The sequence below is a fragment of the Martes martes genome (assembly GCF_963455335.1).
Source record: "Martes martes genome assembly, chromosome: 14".
NCBI lineage: Eukaryota > Metazoa > Chordata > Mammalia > Carnivora > Mustelidae > Martes > Martes martes.
In genome coordinates, this window is record NC_137902.1 from 64,861,550 (window position 1) to 64,880,296 (window position 18,747).

General features: G+C 42.2%; 1 protein-coding gene across 1 annotated transcript in view; it reads left to right on the forward strand.

The window, feature by feature from the left end:
• The window catches only part of ANK3 (ankyrin 3), a gene marked incomplete at its 5' end in the record, with an annotated part of 330,132 nt that overhangs the window by 278,665 nt on the left and 32,720 nt on the right, over nucleotides 1-18,747 (forward strand). The window contains 7 exons of the mRNA XM_080822938.1: nucleotides 192-317; nucleotides 1,122-1,244; nucleotides 1,679-1,705; nucleotides 2,770-2,851; nucleotides 6,942-14,753; nucleotides 15,379-15,453; nucleotides 18,490-18,621. Of these exons, the coding sequence (XP_080679064.1) occupies nucleotides 192-317; nucleotides 1,122-1,244; nucleotides 1,679-1,705; nucleotides 2,770-2,851; nucleotides 6,942-14,753; nucleotides 15,379-15,453; nucleotides 18,490-18,621 (8,377 nt within the window). The remainder of the gene's footprint in view (nucleotides 1-191; nucleotides 318-1,121; nucleotides 1,245-1,678; nucleotides 1,706-2,769; nucleotides 2,852-6,941; nucleotides 14,754-15,378; nucleotides 15,454-18,489; nucleotides 18,622-18,747) is intronic.

Sequence of the window (18,747 nt, forward strand, 5' to 3'; positions counted from 1 at the left end):
AATCACAGTAGTTGAATTGTGAGCCAGCAGAGTTATTTTTGTGGCAAATAACACCATAGAAGTAGTTTCCTAATAAGGAGACAAATGTGACATAGAAATATATCAGTCTTTTAATATTATGTGACTTAAAAATCTCAAAATTCTTTCAACTTAATTTAACATTAAATTATGTATTTCTTTTATTCTAAAAGGTTCTGGAAGGAAAACCTATTTATGTTGATTGTTATGGAAATCTGGCCCCACTTACCAAAGGAGGACAGCAACTTGTTTTTAACTTCTTTGCTTTCAAAGAAAATAGACTGCCATTTTCCATCAAGGTAAATCAACAGAGACTCTGAATTTTGAAAAAGAAAAAATGCTCTTAAAACAGAACAAAAAAAAAAACAGAACAAAAAGAAAAAATGCTCTTAAAACAGAACAAAAAAAGTCTAGTGATTTATTCAGTTTGAAATATCCCACCAAATTTGAATTCAGAGGAACAAGGTCAGATTTTGTCCCGAGTGTCTTTTTGAGCCAGGGAAGCTTTATAATTAGTAACAAAGAGTCTTTACCTTTTAAACATCTCAATGATCATTTATGTTCAAGCAGATGTTTGTAAGACCAGACAATCTAGACTAGTAAAATGCATCATATCTGGTTAATGCCCAGTAATGAAATAATGGATGAAATCCAAACTCAGTATTTAAGTTCCATCTTCATTTCTGATGGAGCCCAAGGACATTCTGGAGATACCTTCCCCCTCCTCAGAGGACAGCAGGACATGGGACAACTGTTTACTGTGTTGGTTATTTGCTGTTATTGTCGTTGCTAAAACCGAGGCCTTGAGGAAAACAAATTATTGGACGGGAAGCAAATGCATATAACCCAGACTGTGCAGCAGAATGCCAGGGAAACAAGCAGGCCTAGCCGCCCTGGGTCTGATCTCGGAGTCGGGCATTCTACATCCCGCTGAGTTCACACGTGACCACCGCCGTTGATCTGTAATGGTTACCGCCATCTTTTCCCATTACTTTGCCCGCCTCTTGAAGGGCTCTGTCAGATAAACCCGTTTAACTCTTGTTCGGACGGGAGTCCTCAGAAAAGTCTCTTTCTATAACTGTCAACCACCTAAATTCTTCTAGGTTAGAGACACCAGCCAAGAGCCCTGTGGTCGTCTATCTTTTCTGAAAGAACCAAAGACAACAAAAGGACTGCCTCAAACAGCTGTCTGCAACTTAAATATCACTCTGCCAGCACATAAAAAGGTATCTTTTAATACCGGTTTATTGTAAGTCTCTTCCCCTGGTCTTGGAGAAGTGGGCCCTCGGTATGCCATTAAGGAATGCTTTGTCACATGATTAAAGTTCTTGAAGCTCGAGTTTAATGAGTCTCTGTGTGTAGATCAAGTCTTGTTACTGTGGTGTCAGATTCTTACGGTCTGTACGGTGGAGTCCTCCGTATATCGCTCCTGCTCCTGCCGCTAGCTCGTAGAGTCTTGATTCCGAATAACGTCACACGCGAATTTGCCGTGGATGTACAGTTCTTGATATTGTGTGTTGGCTTCGTTTGATTTGCTTTGCTTTCTTGATTCAGCTTGCATTGTGTGCTCCCTACTCAGTCCTTTTCATGTCCTGATACTCTTTTCCCTGCTGTCCATTATAATATTCCTTGTCTCTGCAATGCATCTTGGAACCAAAAGGAGACAGAGTCAGATCAAGATGATGAGGTAATATGAACACTTCTGCTTTTACTCTCTCAGAGATAGAATAGAAATGAAATCTGTATAAAAGAAGTTGCAGAGGGCTGAAGTGTGGGAACCGTAGGCTATTTTTGCAGATCTTAGCGTAAGGGAGCTGAAGGGTATACACTTTTCGTGAAGAATGGTTTGCTCTTCCGCCACATGTACGAGAATACTTCAGGGCATTAAGGAAGATAATCCGGCTAATGATTTAAAAAGAGGAACTAACATTCTTCCAACATTTTTTAAATGTAGTAGCGTGGCATGTATAAATACACATTTGTTCGTATTTTTGCCTCGTATCCACTTTGTGTGACATTTAAATCAAGATCCTGAGTAACAGGAAACTTTAGTGTATAAATCAAGTTGTTCTATTTACTACAAAATATGCGTCCCATGGCTCCTGATAAATATTTGGTATTCTATTTAAAGAAAATTATCCTGGCCATTTTTAAGGGTGTAGTGGTTCCATTTGGTTTTGAATGAATTTTTTTCCTTGCAAAGGCATCTCCTGCCATTTCCCCAAGCTATAGGATAATTGGATTTTTAAAACTCCCACCTCGGTAGTAATAAATAGAATCCTTATTTCTAACAAAACCATTAACCTTTTTTTAACCTCACCTACACTCTATGCCTTTTAACATATAGAAACAACAGCAGTAACCGAAACAAGACCCCGTGTGCCCCTTTTCCTTGAATGTACTCACATAGAGTGACTGTACATTGTGATATATGTGCTTTCAATACCAATGAATTTGGGGAGATTTACTGCTCAGCATCAGAAGTCTCTGTAACGCTCGTCTTGTATCTGTAGTCCCCTGTAGTCTGCTGTGTTGATGCTCTTACCTTTGCCAAGTGATGGTAATTTGGTTGAGACATCGGGGTGGGGTTGTAGACCCACAATAGGAAATGAACATTTTCATGAGGAAAATCCATCCGAAGAAAAATAAAGATAAACGAGGTATCCACATGCCATCCTACAAAATGTTTTAAAACTGTGAAGATGCCCCAAGGAAGTTGGACAGAGTCTCTTTTCCCTTTTTCCTTTCCAGGCCGAGAAAGCAGATCGACGACAGAGCTTCGCGTCTTTAGCTTTACGTAAGCGCTACAGCTACTTGACTGAGCCCGGAATGAGTGAGTTTCCTAACACGTTCTACTAATCTACGTGGGTTTTTATAAGAAGAGGCATTTTTTCTGTACAAACTGAATTTGGGGGTCATTTGAAAACCCAGTGACAAAAGAAAAATTGCCTGCAGGAAAATTTTATCATGAAATCTAAGTGATTTTTTTTTTTGTACATAGTTCAAAATATGAAGTAGAAACTCCCTTAGCTCATAAGTTCAAAATGTTTTTTTTTTTAAACACTATCTCTTTTTTAAATTAGAAACATCTATGCATTACTTGTCTTTATAAATCTTGATTTCCCTTTGTTTGTTAACTAGGAGATAACGGGCCAATATTGATTCAGATCTAAATATTGCTTCAGATTCTCTAAAGGGAAATATTCATTTTTATATATGTGGGATGGTAGAATGAATGATAAAGTAACTTTGATTGTCATCTCATTTTTCTTAATATAGGTAGATCATTAGATCTTAGTCCTGATTCTCCTTCTTCCCAGTTTGCAAGAATTAGATTTTCCTACCGTCTTGAGGTAGCACTTCTATACTGATTCCTTTATTTCCTCCTTCCTCTCACCCTCACCCCTCCCCCGCTGCCCTTTATTAAACACCAGTTCCAAGGCTAGTCTTCACTAGACTGGCTAAGCCCTTTTCTCCTCTCAGTGATTGTTTTGGTTCATTGTTAACTGGCTTGCAAGTATCAAGGTATAAATCCACTCAGTCATACTCATTCATCTGTCTCCCTCTCCACCTCATCCTTTCCTGTTCCCTCAGCCCTCCAGCGAATCCCTCCCCCAACAGGAGCTAAGAATGCTGTGAGCAGCACCGTGTTTGATCCATTGGAAGAGGATTTTTACAAAAATTATTGTTAAGTTAGCAGACAATTTCTAGCTACTTTTCATTACTTACCATTAACTTGCATTCAGGAGAGATTGGAAATTTACCAGTAAGAGCCACAAGTTTGGTTTTTCCCACCTTCCCTGAATTCTTGTTTCGGTGGGCCAAGATACGCATTAAATGTGCAGCAAGAAGACTTAGTTTAGAGATCTTAGCATAATCTTCTGAGTATAGCTCCTTGACTACTAGGGAAACTTTAATATTCAGACACAAAATGGAGAGCATAAGAGAAATGAAATGCTACCACACTCATGAATGTTCTTCCAGATCTCAGTTTTTGCCTCTATCTTAAATGTCTAAATCCTTCCAGAACCACAAAGGCTAAGTTTAACCCCCTATTATCACAAAGCAGGGACAGTATATGTGTATAACTAGGTGGTTTTTTTCAATATGACTACATCTGCTGGGTAAAAGTTTTCTTGGGAATACTATTTTGCCTCAGAGCTAGGGCTCTCAGGGTAGCTGGTTGGGACTCCTAGGCAATGTCCTTAAGATTTGAACAATCTCCATGACCAGCTCCTTTAGGTCCAAGGCACGTCTGGGCAGGTGAGCTCCCATATGATTCTGGTCCCTAAGATATCTGGGGGGGATATATGAGTTTAAGGTGAGGTCTACGCTAAGTCAACTGAATTTTTCCCACTTGTGGAAGTATTGCTATTTTTTAGTTAGTTTCAGTTATAGTATAATATGTGGCTTATCTTCCTTGACTTTTGATAGAAGGAAGAGGGTCCTTTTCTCTGTTTTATGAAAGGGAGCATAATGGTGGTAAACAGAGGAATGGAAAGAACTAAGATGGGACTATAAGGAAACTAAGGAAATGCTATGGCCCTTTAATTGGTGTTAGAACTCCAAATGATGCAGATTTTCCCTCAGTACCCTGCCCTTTCGAACCACACCGCCCCCCAAATAAAGAAAGAGTCTGGTGTAGTTCAGTGCCTGACATCCAGAACCTCCCAGAAATTTTCTTTGCTATAAAGGGCATCCCAGAGTATGTGTCATTAAAGCATAAAATGTGTAACTGATCAGTAAATTGGTGGCTTCATGAGAAGTATAAAACCATACATGTGGTTCAGAGGACTTCTTTGCTTAATGGAGCCAGCCTTCAGTGGTAAAGGCGAGATGCTGTGCCAGGTTCTGTTAGTTACAAAAATAAATTCTCATGAGATGTTGAACTGAGCCCAAGTCACTGAATTGAAGGAATCTCCAAACCTTCCATTTGCACCGTGTGTTTCCAAAAGAGTTAAGCAATATAATATTGAGAATTATGACTAGGAGGGGGTAACGAGCGGGTGAGTTTTTCCTCAGTTCTTCCACATTTCTTTAGAATAATATGTAAGCTTAGAAGAGGACATGTTCTGAATGTCTGAATTTAAATGTACACTAGGAATGAAAATCTTCACCCTTGTGGGAGTAGCTGCTAATCCAAGGACTGGATTATAGCACTGGCCCGGGCACGGCATGAAGAGGAGCATAAAAGATGAAGCAGATTCTCATTTCCTCTTCGCGTGTCACTATTATTCTGCACCAGTGCTTTCTGGGAGCGAAACTGTACTCAACTTTGACATAGACCGCTAGCCCTTGGCAGGCATTCCAAATCTCTGTGACCAACTCGGTTTGTTTGCTAGAGCTGTAGAAGTAGAGAGGACCAAGTGCGTGCTTGCTCTCCCCCGGCGAGTGTGCTTACCTCATTTGTGTGTTTCTCGTCCCATTGCCAGATGAATGCTGGTATTAAATCCATCTTCCCTAGTGGGAGGTCTGCCTCATGGTTGCTCTGGTGTTTGGGGTATCTATGAGTCCCATCAACGTTCTGGAAAGGCACCAGAATTTGTACCTTTGCCATGGATAAAAATGTATACAGATATATGCCGTATCCCACTACAGATACTTAAATGTGGGGTGTTAAAAATGTGACTGCTTTTTTAGATTTTTCCCATGATACCTTTTGAGAATTAAAAGTAAGTGTGAAAATTGTGGAAAAAAAAATCCAAAATAAACTATGTGCTTTTATCCATAATGAAGAGAACTCCAGATGTGGACACATTTAGTTGCAGATATGTTTTTAATAGGCAGTATTAAATATTTTCCTAAAGTCTCAAAAGGTACCAAGATTTTGCATCTCATGGAAAAAGTGTACTCTTCTTTCTAAATGCTCTTGTGGAAGTATTTTTAAAGTTTATATATTGTGCATAATATGGCATAAAAATTGTATTACTTCATTGGCTTGTTTGCCATGATATATTGCGCATGATAAAATGTTTTCAGTTGCTTTGCTTGCTTTTGGTAACCATGACCCATATTTTCTGCTTTTTTCCCCTTTGTGTGTATGTACACATGCATTTTTAAATCATTTCATATTCCATTTTCTTTTTTCCTCACCAAAAGGAATATGCTGCATGGAAACAATAAATGCAAACATTCCTTTTCTTTATTTTATTTTTTTTTTCTTTTAAACTTCTGACTCAGAAAATTTCTTGCTCTTATTGGCTTTTTATGGGTGTGAAGCATAACCGAATTGTGCATGGAAGGTACAGATTTAAAATCCAGTGGCTTCACAGTTTGCACATCAGTTGCCTGTCACCTAAAAGTTAACTTGGATTCTGCATGAAATAGGCTTGAGTAGTTTTCTAAAAAAGAGTTCTAGATATTTAACGTATAGTGACACATTGATATGGTTCTAAGTTGATGCAATCAGTATTACCGAAAGGTTCGAGCAGAGGGAACGTTAGACATTGCTAAAATGAAAGTTATACGGTTGCACAAAACGAACTTGTACCTATACAGGCAAAGCAGAGTGGCTGCTGATATTTCAAAACCAGCACATAAGAAAGTCAATAGGAAGTAAGGGAATGGTTTTCCATTGTGGTTATTTTTCTCATCATTAATTCTTTCCTCATGTTTTCTGTTTCTCATTGTTGGCCTCTTTGGTTGCGATGTGCTTTTTCTGTCTTTCATTTCACATTGCTCTGTTTTTTCTTTGTTTGTTTGTTTATTTTTAACTTTGGATTAGTTATGTCTGTGGAATTTTTTTTTTCCTCTTTTACTTTAATTGTTCCTTTTGCCTCTTCCATTCTAAATCATGCAAACAATTGTACTTGCTTTTGTAATATTTCAAAGTTTACTGACCAATTTTTTTCTCTGGTCTCTCTGTTTCTCAACCATTTTTGTTGATTTTTGTGTTTGATTTCATTTTAAAATTTAAGAAACAGTTGAACGGAGTGCAGGAGCAACAAGATCCCTCCCCACCACTTACTCATACAAGCCACTCTTTTCTACAAGACCATACCAGTCCTGGACAACAGCTCCGGTTACAGTACCTGGGCCAGCCAAGTCAGGCTTCACTTCCTTATCAAGCTCTTCCTCTAACACGCCATCAGCTTCTCCGTTAAAATCAATATGGTCTGTTTCGACTCCTTCTCCAATCAAATCCACGTTAGGCGCATCAACTACATCTTCAGTTAAATCCATCAGTGATGTGGCATCTCCAATTAGATCCTTTCGGACAATGTCTTCGCCGATAAAAACAGTGGTGTCACAATCTCCATACAATATCCAAGTTTCCTCTGGTAACCTCGTTAGAGCTCCCACAGTCCCAGAGGCCTCGCCTTTAAAAGGGCTGGCATCCTGTGCTACGTTTTCCTCCCGCACCTCTCCAGTGACTACAGCAGGGTCTCTTCTGGAGAGGTCGTCCATTACTATGACACCCCCTGCCTCCCCCAAGTCAAACATTAATATGTATTCCTCAAGTTTGCCATTTAAGTCAATTATTACATCAGCAGCACCGCTAATATCTTCGCCTCTAAAGTCAGTGGTGTCTCCAGCTAAATCAGCAGTTGATGTCATTTCATCGGCGAAAGTCACGATGGCCTCTTCTCTCTCATCACCTGTGAAACAGATACCCGGACACGCAGAGGTAGCATTGGTCAACGGCTCTATTTCCCCTCTCAAGTATCCGTCATCATCAACGTTAATTAACGGATGCAAAGCCACTGCCACGTTACAGGAAAAAATTTCTACAGCTACAAACTCTGTGAGCTCTGTGGTTAATGCAGCCACTGACACAGTTGAGAAAGTGTTTTCTACCACAACAGCAATGCCATTTTCCCCACTCAGGTCATACGTTTCTTCGACACCATCAGCTTTTCAGTCTCTAAGAACTCCTTCCGCAAGTGCACTCTATACATCCCTTGGGTCGTCGATATCTGCAACTACCTCATCTGTAACTTCATCGATAATAACAGTGCCAGTATACTCTGTAGTCAATGTTTTGCCGGAACCAGCATTAAAGAAACTCCCAGACTCTAGTTCACTTACAAAATCAGCAGCAGCCTTGCTGTCCCCCATTAAAACATTGACTACGGAGACACGTCCTCAGCCCCATTTCAATCGAACTTCATCTCCAGTTAAGTCGTCTTTGTTCCTTGCACCCTCTGCCCTTAAGCTGTCTACACCATCCTCTTTATCTTCCAGTCAGGAGATATTAAAAGACGTGGCCGAAATGAAAGAGGACCTCATGCGGATGACTGCGATCCTACAAACAGACGTGCCTGAGGAGAAGCCATTCCAACCCGAGCTCCCCAAAGAAGGGAGAATCGACGATGAAGAACCTTTCAAAATCGTTGAGAAAGTAAAGGAAGACTTAGTGAAAGTGAGCGAAATCCTTAAGAAAGATGTGTGTGTAGATAACAAAGGACCGCCCACATCGCCAAAGAGTGACAAAGGACTCTCTCCCGAAGACGACTGGATAGAGTTTAGTTCGGAAGAAATAAGGGAGGCGAGGCAGCAAGCCGCGGCGAGCCATTCTCCATCTCTGCCGGAGAGAGTACAAGTGAAAGCAAAAGCGGCCTCCGAGAAGGATTATAACTTGACCAAAGTTATTGATTACTTAACAAATGATATCGGGAGTAGTTCGTTGACAAATTTAAAGTACAAGTTTGAGGACGCAAAGAAGGATGGCGAAGAGCGACAGAAAAGGATTTTAAAGCCAGCGATCGCTTTGCAGGAACACAAACTCAAAATGCCTCCAGCCTCCATGAGGCCCTCCACCTCTGAGAAAGAGTTGTGTAAAATGGCCGACTCCTTTTTCGGAACAGATACCATTTTAGAGTCTCCGGATGACTTCTCTCAACACGACCAGGACAAAAGCCCCTTGTCTGACAGTGGCTTTGAAACAAGAAGTGAGAAAACGCCTTCAGCCCCACAGAGCGCTGAGAGCACTGGTCCTAAGCCACTCTTTCACGAGGTCCCCATCCCTCCTGTCATCACAGAAACAAGAACTGAAGTGGTGCATGTTATCAGGAGCTATGAGCCCTCGGCGGGAGATGCTCCCCCGGGCCCACCGGAGGAGCCCGTGTCACCGAAACCGTCGCCTACTTTTACGGAACTGGAACCAAAGCCCACCACCTCTAGTATTAAGGAAAAAGTTAAGGCGTTCCAAATGAAAGCCAACGGTGAAGACGACGACCACAGCCGAGTTTTGAGCAAAGGCGTGCGTGTTAAAGAAGAGACCCACATAACCACAACCACCAGAATGGTCTATCATTCCCCGCCAGGCAGCGAAGGTGCCTCCGAGAGAATCGAGGAAACCATGTCGGTTCATGACATCATGAAGGCCTTTCAGTCCGGGCGGGACCCTTCCAAAGAGCTGGCAGGTCTGTTTGAGCATAAGTCGGCCGTGCCTCCAGACGTTCACAAGTCTGCGGCTGAAACCCCAGCCCAGCATGCAGAGAAGGACAACCAAATGAAACCCAAACTGGAGCGTATAATAGAAGTCCACATCGAAAAAGGTAACCAAGCTGAGCCCACTGAAGTCATTATTAGAGAAACCAAAAAGCATCCAGAGAAGGAAATGTATGTATATCAGAAAGACTTATCCCGGGGAGATATTAACCTAAAAGATTTTCTGCCAGAAAAACACGATGCTTTTCCTTGTCCAGAGGAGCAGGGTCAGCAAGAAGAAGAAGAGCTTACTGCCGAAGAGTCATTGCCTTCTTACCTGGAGTCTTCCAGAGTGAACACTCCTGTGTCCCAAGAAGAAGATAGTCGCCCTAGTTCTGCTCAACTCATATCTGATGACTCTTATAAAACGTTGAAGCTTTTGAGTCAACACTCCATAGAATACCATGACGATGAGTTGTCAGAACTAAGAGGGGAGTCTTACAGGTTTGCTGAGAAAATGCTTCTGTCAGAAAAGCTAGATGTGTCTCATTCTGATACCGAGGAATCGGTTACAGACCATGCAGGACCCCCTAGCTCAGAGTTACAGGGGTCTGATAAGCGGTCCAGAGAAAAAGTAGTCACTGCCCCCAAAAAAGAAATCCTCTCCAAAATCTATAAAGATGTGTCTGAAAATGGTGTAGGTAAAGTGTCTAAAGATGAGCATTTTGATAAAGTGACAGTGTTGCACTATTCTGGCGATGTTAGTAGTCCAAAACATGCCATGTGGATGCGCTTTACTGAGGACAGATTAGACAGAGGTAGAGAGAAGTTGATATATGAAGATAGGGTGGACAGGACTGTGAAGGAAGCTGAAGAAAAACTGACTGAAGTGTCACAGTTTTTTCGTGACAAAACCGAAAAGCTAAACGATGAACTGCAGTCCCCAGAGAAAAAGCCACGCCCTCGAAATGGCAAAGAGTGCTCTTCTCAGAGCTCTACGGGGAGCAGCCCCGAGAAGGTCCTGCTGACAGAACTGTTGGCATCCAGTGACGAGTGGGTTAAGGCAAGGCAGCATGGCCATGACGGACAAGGCTTCCCCACGGCCGATGAGCAGAAAGCAGCCAGTCCGCCCAGCAGCCCGGAGAAGAAGGTTCTGTCCCCACAGCCCGACGACAGCAAGCCCACAGAGGAGACCCAAGAGAGCGTTTCACAGAGCAAGGCACCAGAAGGGCCCCAGTCTGGGTTTCAGCTCAAACAATCCAAGCTCAGTTCCATTAGATTAAAATTTGAACAAGGCGCACAGGCAAAAAGCAAGGACGTGTCTCAAGAAGACAGGAAGCCAGAGGGCCAGTCGAGAATCCCCGTTAAAAAAATCCAGGAGAGCAAGCTGCCCGTCTACCAAGTGTTTGCTAGAGAAAAGCAGCTGAAGGCTGTAGGCCTCTCAGACGAAAGTGTGCCCGTGCAGAACGATCTGGTGGTACTCAAGGCTAAAGATGAGCCCGCGCAGAGCAGCGAGCTTGTCGTAAATGATTCTGGCTCCGAGGATGTGAAAACACAGAGGACTGAAATGTCAAGTAAAGCCATGCCTGACTATTTTTCTGAGCAACAGGCTCAAGACTTGGCATGTCATGTGACCTCAGATGTAGCAACTAAGGGACCATGGGACAAAAAGGTCTTTAGAACATGGGAAAGTTCTGGAGCCACTAACAATAAGTCTCAGAAAGAAAAACTCTCACATGTACTTGTTCACGATGTAAGAGAGAATCACGTTGGTCACCCTGACAGTAAGATTGTTGATCAGAGGAATGAGTTTATGTCTGTGACTGAGAGAGAACACAAGTTGTTAACAAATGGCTCTCTCTCAGAAATTAAGGAAATGACTGTAAAATCTCCCTCCAAAAAGGTCTTATATAGGGAATATGTTGTGAAAGAAGGGGAACGGCCGGGTGGGCCTCTGGAACAAGCTCCGAGGAGGGGTGAGAGCTCAGCGGTGTCGCACATCCCCGTCAGAGCTGCGGAGGGAAGGAGGATGCTGTCATCTGATATCCCCGATGGCTTTTGCGAGCAGTCGACATACCCCCAACATGAACTATCACAAAAGTTGCCCCGGTCCAGTATGAGTAAAGAGACGGTTGAGGCGCAGCACTTTAATTCTATAGAAGACGAAAAAGTTACCTATTCAGAAATCAGCAAGGTTTCCAAACTTCAGAGTTACGTAGGCTTATGCCCTCCTCTCGATGAAACCGAAACCTCTCCCACCAAATCTCCTGATTCCTTAGAGTTTAGCCCAGGAAAGGAATCGCCCTCTAGTGATGTGTTCGACCGCAGTCCCCTTGACGGATTGGAAAGAGTTTCTCCACTAGCCCAGACAGAGGGAGGGAAAGACATAAAAACTTTACCGGTGTATGTCAGTTTTGTACAGGTGGGGAAGCAATATGAAAAGGAGATACAACAAGGAAGTATAAAAAAGATCATAAGTCAGGAGTGTAAGACAGTACAAGAGACCAGGGGGACCTTTTATACAACTAGGCAGCAAAAGCAGCCTCCTTCTCCCCAAGGTAGTCCAGAAGACGACACTCTAGAGCAAGTTTCCTTTTTAGACAGCTCTGGGAAAAGCCCTTTAACCCCAGAAACGCCCAGTTCAGAGGAAGTGAGTTACGAATTTACGTCTAAGACACCAGACTCGCTCATAGCTTACATCCCAGGCAAACCCAGCCCAATTCCCGAGGTTTCTGAGGAGTCTGAGGAGGAGGAACAGGCCAAGTCAGCCTCCTTAAAGCAGACTACGGTGGAGGAAGCAACCGTGGACCGAGAAACACCTACCGATGTCAGCAAAGACTCTAGCCAAAGACCCAAAAGTAATCGAGTTGCCTATATTGAATTTCCCCCTCCTCCACCACTGGATGCAGACCAGATGGAGCCAGATAAGAAACCTCATTATCTCCCCGAAAGAGAGGTGGACATGATCGAAGTCAGTCTGCAGGATGAGCATGACAAGTACCAGCTGGCCGAACCGGTCATCCGAGTGCAGCCGCCCTCCCCAGTTCCCCCGGGGGCCGACGTCAGTGATTCGAGCGATGACGAGTCCATCTATCAGCCCGTCCCCGTTAAGAAATACACCTTCAAATTAAAGGAAGTAGACGACGAACAAAAGGAAATGACAAAACCCAAAGCTCCTGCTGACAAGCCTTCCAGCCAGAAGGAACTGGAAACGAATGGATCTGGAAAAGATCACGAATTTGGCCTTGGCCTCGATTCACCTCAGAACGAAACCGCCCAGAATGGGAACAATGACCAGTCCGTCACGGAGTGTTCCATCGCCACCACGGCCGAGTTTTCTCATGACACCGACGCCACAGAGATCGACTCTCTGGATGGCTACGACCTACAAGATGAAGACGATGGCTTGACGGAGAGTGACCCGAAACTCCCAAGTCAAACCATGGAAATTAAGAAGGATGTCTGGAACACTGAGGGCATTCTGAAGCCGGCCGATCGCTCCTTTAGCCAGAGTAAACTTGAAGTTATCGAGGAGGAAGGAAGGGTGGGACCTGACGAAGACAAGCCACCTTCTAAAAGTTCCTCATCTGAAAAGACTCCTGATAAGACGGAGCAGAAATCGGGGGCCCAGTTCTTCACCCTAGAAGGCAGACATCCTGACAGATCGGTGTTTCCTGATACTTACTTCAGTTACAAAGTAGATGAAGAATTTGCCACTCCTTTCAAAACAGTAGCTACCAAAGGTCTAGATTTTGATCCTTGGTCTAATAACCGAGGGGATGATGAAGTTTTTGATGGTAAATCCCGGGAAGATGAAACTAAGCCCTTTGGTCTGGCTGTGGAAGACCGTTCTCCGGCAACGACCCCTGATACGACGCCCGCCCGAACGCCAACTGACGAAAGTACCCCAACTAGTGAGCCTAACCCCTTCCCATTTCACGAAGGGAAAATGTTTGAGATGACTCGCAGTGGTGCAATTGACATGAGCAAGAGGGATTTTGTTGAAGAGAGGCTCCAATTTTTCCAGATTGGTGAGCATACTTCTGAAGGGAAGTCAGGGGACCAGGGGGAAGGGGATAAAAGTATGGTCACTGCCCCACCACAGCCACAGTCAGGGGACACCACTGTAGAAACCAATCTAGAGAGAAATGTAGAGGCGCCTCCAGTCGAACCTAACCCCGGCAGCCCGACCAGCGGAGAGTGTCAGGAAGGCGCAGCCAGTAGTGGCTCCCTGGAGAGATCGGCAGCAGCCACTGGCGCCTCTAAAGTTGACCCCAAGTTGCGCACGCCTATAAAAATGGGAATTTCTGCATCCACCATGACCATGAAGAAAGAAGGCTCTGGAGAAGTGACAGATAAGATAGAAGCTGTGATGACCAGTTGTCAGGGACTAGAGAACGAAACTATCACAATGATTCCAAGTACAGCCAATAGCCACATGGGCACTAGGCCCCAGGAAAAACACGATTTCCAGAAAGATAACTTTAATAACAACAACAATTTGGATTCCTCCACTATACAGACAGATAACATTACAAGTAATGTAGTTCTGACAGAACATTCTGCACCCACTTGTACCACAGAGAAAGCTAATCCACTGAAAATCTCATCAGGAAAAAAGACAGGGGTACTGCAAGGACACTGTGTAAGAGATAATAAGCAGAAGGTTTTTGGAGAGCAGCAAAAGACCAAGGAATCGATAGGGATTAGGCGAAAATCCAAACTTCCCATAAAGGCCACCTCACCAAAAGATATCTGCCCACCAAGTCATATGCCAAACATGAAAGTGAGTAAAACGAAGCAGGTCAGTCCATCTGAGAAAACCAAAACCCTTATTGCTTCTTCATGTGTAGACGTAAAGTCCAGAATTCCAGTAAAAGACACACACAGGGATAACGCAGTTAGGAGAGCATGTGCCACACAAAAGCAAGGGCAGCCAGAGAAAGGCAAGGCCAAACAGCTTCCATCCAAGTTGCCAGTAAAGGTAAGACCCACCTGTGTCACCAGCACCACCAGCACCACCACCACCACCACCACCACCACCACCACCACTACCACCACAGTAAAAGTTAGGAAAAGTCAGCTTAAGGAAGTATGTAAACACTCCATTGAATATTTTAAGGGAATTAGTGGTGAGACCTTAAAGCTTGTGGACCGCCTCTCGGAAGAAGACAAAAAGATGCAGTCCGAGTTGTCCGATGAGGAAGACAGTACCTCAAGAAACACGTCGTTGTCCGAGACTTCCCGGGGTGGCCCGCCTTCAGTTACAACGAAGTCCGCTAGAGATAAGAAAACAGAGGCAGCACCTTTAAAATCAAAGAGTGAAAAGGCCGGCAGTGAGAGAAGGAGCAGTAGGAGGACTGGTGAGGACGAAGGCAGTCAGGTCTCTCGAGCACTCTTTGCTCACATCCTGGAGAACGAGCGTAGTTCGTAAACACTTTCCGACTCGTAGAGCCTAGTGCATGCACTGTCGTGATTGCCTGTGCGGTGACTTAACTGTAGTTTCTCATTCTGTCATTGTCATCTGTGTGTGCTGTCTCTACACTCTTCTCTCTCCCTTTTAACCCAATGACACCGTAGGCAGCTAGGGAAGCATGCTGAAGATATTGGCGTCATTCAAGATAAGCAGCTTTTTTTTTCTTTTTTTAATGTACTAATGATTCTGTCAAAGTCAAAGCTCAGATGCTGAAATCCCATCATGGTGTTTTCACCGACACGATGATTCTGTAACCGTTGTCCAGTAGCTAGCTCGTCAGCATGTTTGATTCCATCACATTGAGCATCCATGTAGTCTCACATCTGGCCGGGGCAGGTGACAATCAAGTGAGCCATGTGCAAAGACAAGTGTTCATGTAGGTGACTAGGACACATGTAAGTGTACAGTGTTAGCATTAGTCTCTCTGTAAAATCTGAGTACTGCTAAAAAACAATTTTCCGGTATTGTGTCTTTCTTGATGATTATTTTAATTAAGAAATTGTAAATCGTAGGTCCACAGAGTCCATGTGAACGGACAGATATCAGGATGGCAATAGTAGCCGATCACCTGGGACTTAGTTGGACAGGTAAGTGTGTACACTCCTGAGTGAAACGAATACCGTTTCTTAATTTCTTTGTCTTACTCACAGGGGTTTGTTATAAAAAAGAGAAACAAGCAACAAGTAGAAAACAAAACGAAACATTTTTATCTTCCACGATTCTACCTACCCAGAGAAAATTATCGATAATACCTTACATCCTGTGTTTTTTAAAGCTTTTTGGATGCATATACACTAAAGAATAGAAATTTAAATCTTCCCTTACCTTAAATGTAGGCACTTTCTTCACACTGCCATTTCTGGTAATAGAAGGCAACATTTTACCTAGTAGTAAATTTATTTTCTGGGGTCAAGAAAAACACAACTAAGGCCTATGACTTTTAAATAATCCAAAATTTTAAACATGGTGTATTCCCTTAGAGCAGCTCTCTTAGACAACCGTTCAATTAACCCATGCCTGTGCTTCCCAAATGTTAATCGCTCTTGAGTCATCTTCGCGGTTTTTATGATATACACAGACTATCTGTATGTTTGTTTACCTGAAACTTTTCTTTAAGTGGACTCACTCTTATGCCCAAAGATTTATTTAAAAGGAAATCTTACCTCTTTCCTGAGGAAAACAAAGATCATTTTCAATAACTACATAAACAAGAAAACAAGGGAATGAGAGGAAGTTGAAAATCTGACTTACAGTTTTTTAAGTAGGATACAAGTACAGAAACCCATTCAGTTTACAAAAGTCATTGGGTTTGGTGAGATGAATGAAACTGTTTATAATCCGCGTGTAGAAAAGGAATATTTAGCTTGATTTCACTTCATTACAGATGAAGATAAGATTCCGTGTCATTTGGGCAATTCTGCTTTGTAGATTTCACGTTAACTGGGCCTCCAAAATCCTACGTCACACAAATCAGAGAAATTTCAAGTTCTAGAGGTTGAATGTATGTTTTTAATACATAGCCCCAAAAACAGAATGGCTTAAAATATAAAGGTTAACCATTGTCATACCTAAGTCATCTTGTATACCCTCCATGATATTCTGTGCTCAGGGAAGTGATTATCTCTGTTACTAAAAGGGAGAATAGAAACCAGATAATGGCAAGCAAGGTCAGCTACCTTTTCTTCCTTTAAATGGCCTAAGTCCTGCCCTCACCCCCAACTTCCTGTCTCCTTCCACCCAGCCTCTGCTCTCAGGCACGCTGCTAACGACCAGGTGCCTAGTGATACTCTGAGAAGACAGGTAGTCGGTCATCCTTAGAACTTGTTGAGACTTAATAGCAATTTGTCATGTATAAATATTTGCTAACATAAAATTAATAATAATTATATTTTAACATCAGATATTATGATCTGAAAATATATTGGAGCAAATGTTGGTTTTGCAGTGTTACATGCCCGTACTCTTAGATTACTTACCTTAGACAAATCTAGTCATTAAGTCTGTCAGAGCAAATTTTTGGAGAAGATGTGACATAAAGCTGTTAAACTGTAAAATTCTTAGTGACAGCGTGTCTTTGCTTGTCACTGGCTCACTAGACAAAGGATACAGTTGGGTCATAAAGGGCTTGTTGGCCAGTAAGGAATATTGTCTCTTAAAGCACAAAGGGATGAAGATCTTAGAAAGAAATTTAACTTTTATAATTCGAATTACTATCTGCTCAGTGAAGATTACCATTAAAATTATCATTTAGAAGAGCAAAATTTAATCCTGTCCCTCAAAACCACTGTGAACATCTTCATGTACTTTGATTTTTGTATAAAAAGCTTTAAAATGTTATGTATACCATGTAATTTTTTGTTTTTTTTGTTCGTTATTACCTAGTTTCCACAAAATGGCATATTCTATGATCTTGGTTTTCACGGATAAATAACATCCAGTATACATATTTTATGATGGTGTTTTTCTAACTTTGGGTCACAATGCACCCCTGAGTCATGAAATCAATACATACTTTGGTTTTGTTTTTAATAGAATAGAATGGGGAGAAATGTCTGTGTCTCATGTGTATTAAGGCTAAGTTTTGCTTCTTGAAGATCTGGTTTCATTTATATAAACATTGCCCTCTACAATGTACATCTAACTACAGGCCATGACCAAAATAATTCACAAGCTGCTGCATTAACTCAATGAACTCTTCTTTTGTTCACACTTGGATTGTTTTCCATTTTTTAATAGTACAAGCCTGAGATAAACACTCATGTGTGTAAATCATTGGGCCCAACCCAATGTATCATCACGATAGTTCCTAGAGTGAAATCACTTGAGTTTTTTGAGCCTCTGAGTGCATTTCGCCAAATGCTAGAAATAGTTAAGCCGGGTAGTATCTTAACCAATTCCTTTTCCCTGGGAGGGTTTTTTTTTTTCCCATTTATTTCTGGAATCACTTAAAGTAATTACCTGAGGACTTTTTTTTTAACTATACAGGAAATACACAGTGAAAAGTGAGGCTCCTTCTCATCTTTGACTCCTGGTTTCCCTCTGCCAAGGCAGCCACTAATTGTCACACGTTTCTTGCCAAAGACACTCTGATTAACAAGGTTGATTGTACTGATATAGACATTTAGATGGACACAGAGCTATTTCCTTTTTCTTTGTTATACATGTGGCTGCATAGTGTAGACAGCAATCTGGACTGTGGTCATCATTTAACCTCCCATGGGGAATTCCTGAAGGCACACTCCCAGCATCTCTTGTGCCCTGTTCATGGGTGTGTATCCCAGCCCATCTTACATGAGGCTTGAACAAAGTACAAGGAATAATTTGGCTGAATGAAAAGAATCCAGCAACATCCTCTTTGTACAGCTCAAGAATCTTTATAAAAGAATCTCTCGGAGGGAATGTAATTGTAGCTAAGCAGTTAGATCAGGAGAGTGAAGTCGCAGCCTGTGTGTCATCACTGTTCCCTGTAAAAGCAAGCATGTAACAAGTCACGCTGGAGGCTGGACTGGGTTTTACGATCCAGTTCCTTTTTGTGTGTATGTAGCAGTTGAGCATTACGTTTAATGAAACATAGGTGAAAAAGCAGAATGTGAAATCTTAGTAACTCTTTTTCTTTTCTACAGAACTGGCAAGGGAACTGAATTTTTCAGTGGATGAAATCAATCAAATACGTGTGGAAAATCCAAATTCTTTAATTTCTCAGAGCTTCATGTTATTAAAAAAATGGGTTACCAGAGACGGAAAAAATGCTACAAGTACGCTGTCATTATATTACTTTGACTTTCAAAACTGTCTATATTCAGTATTTTAGATAAGCCTACTGTTAATAAACTAGAGTAATCATAAAGTAATAAGTCTTTTGAAGTTATACTTGTTTAATT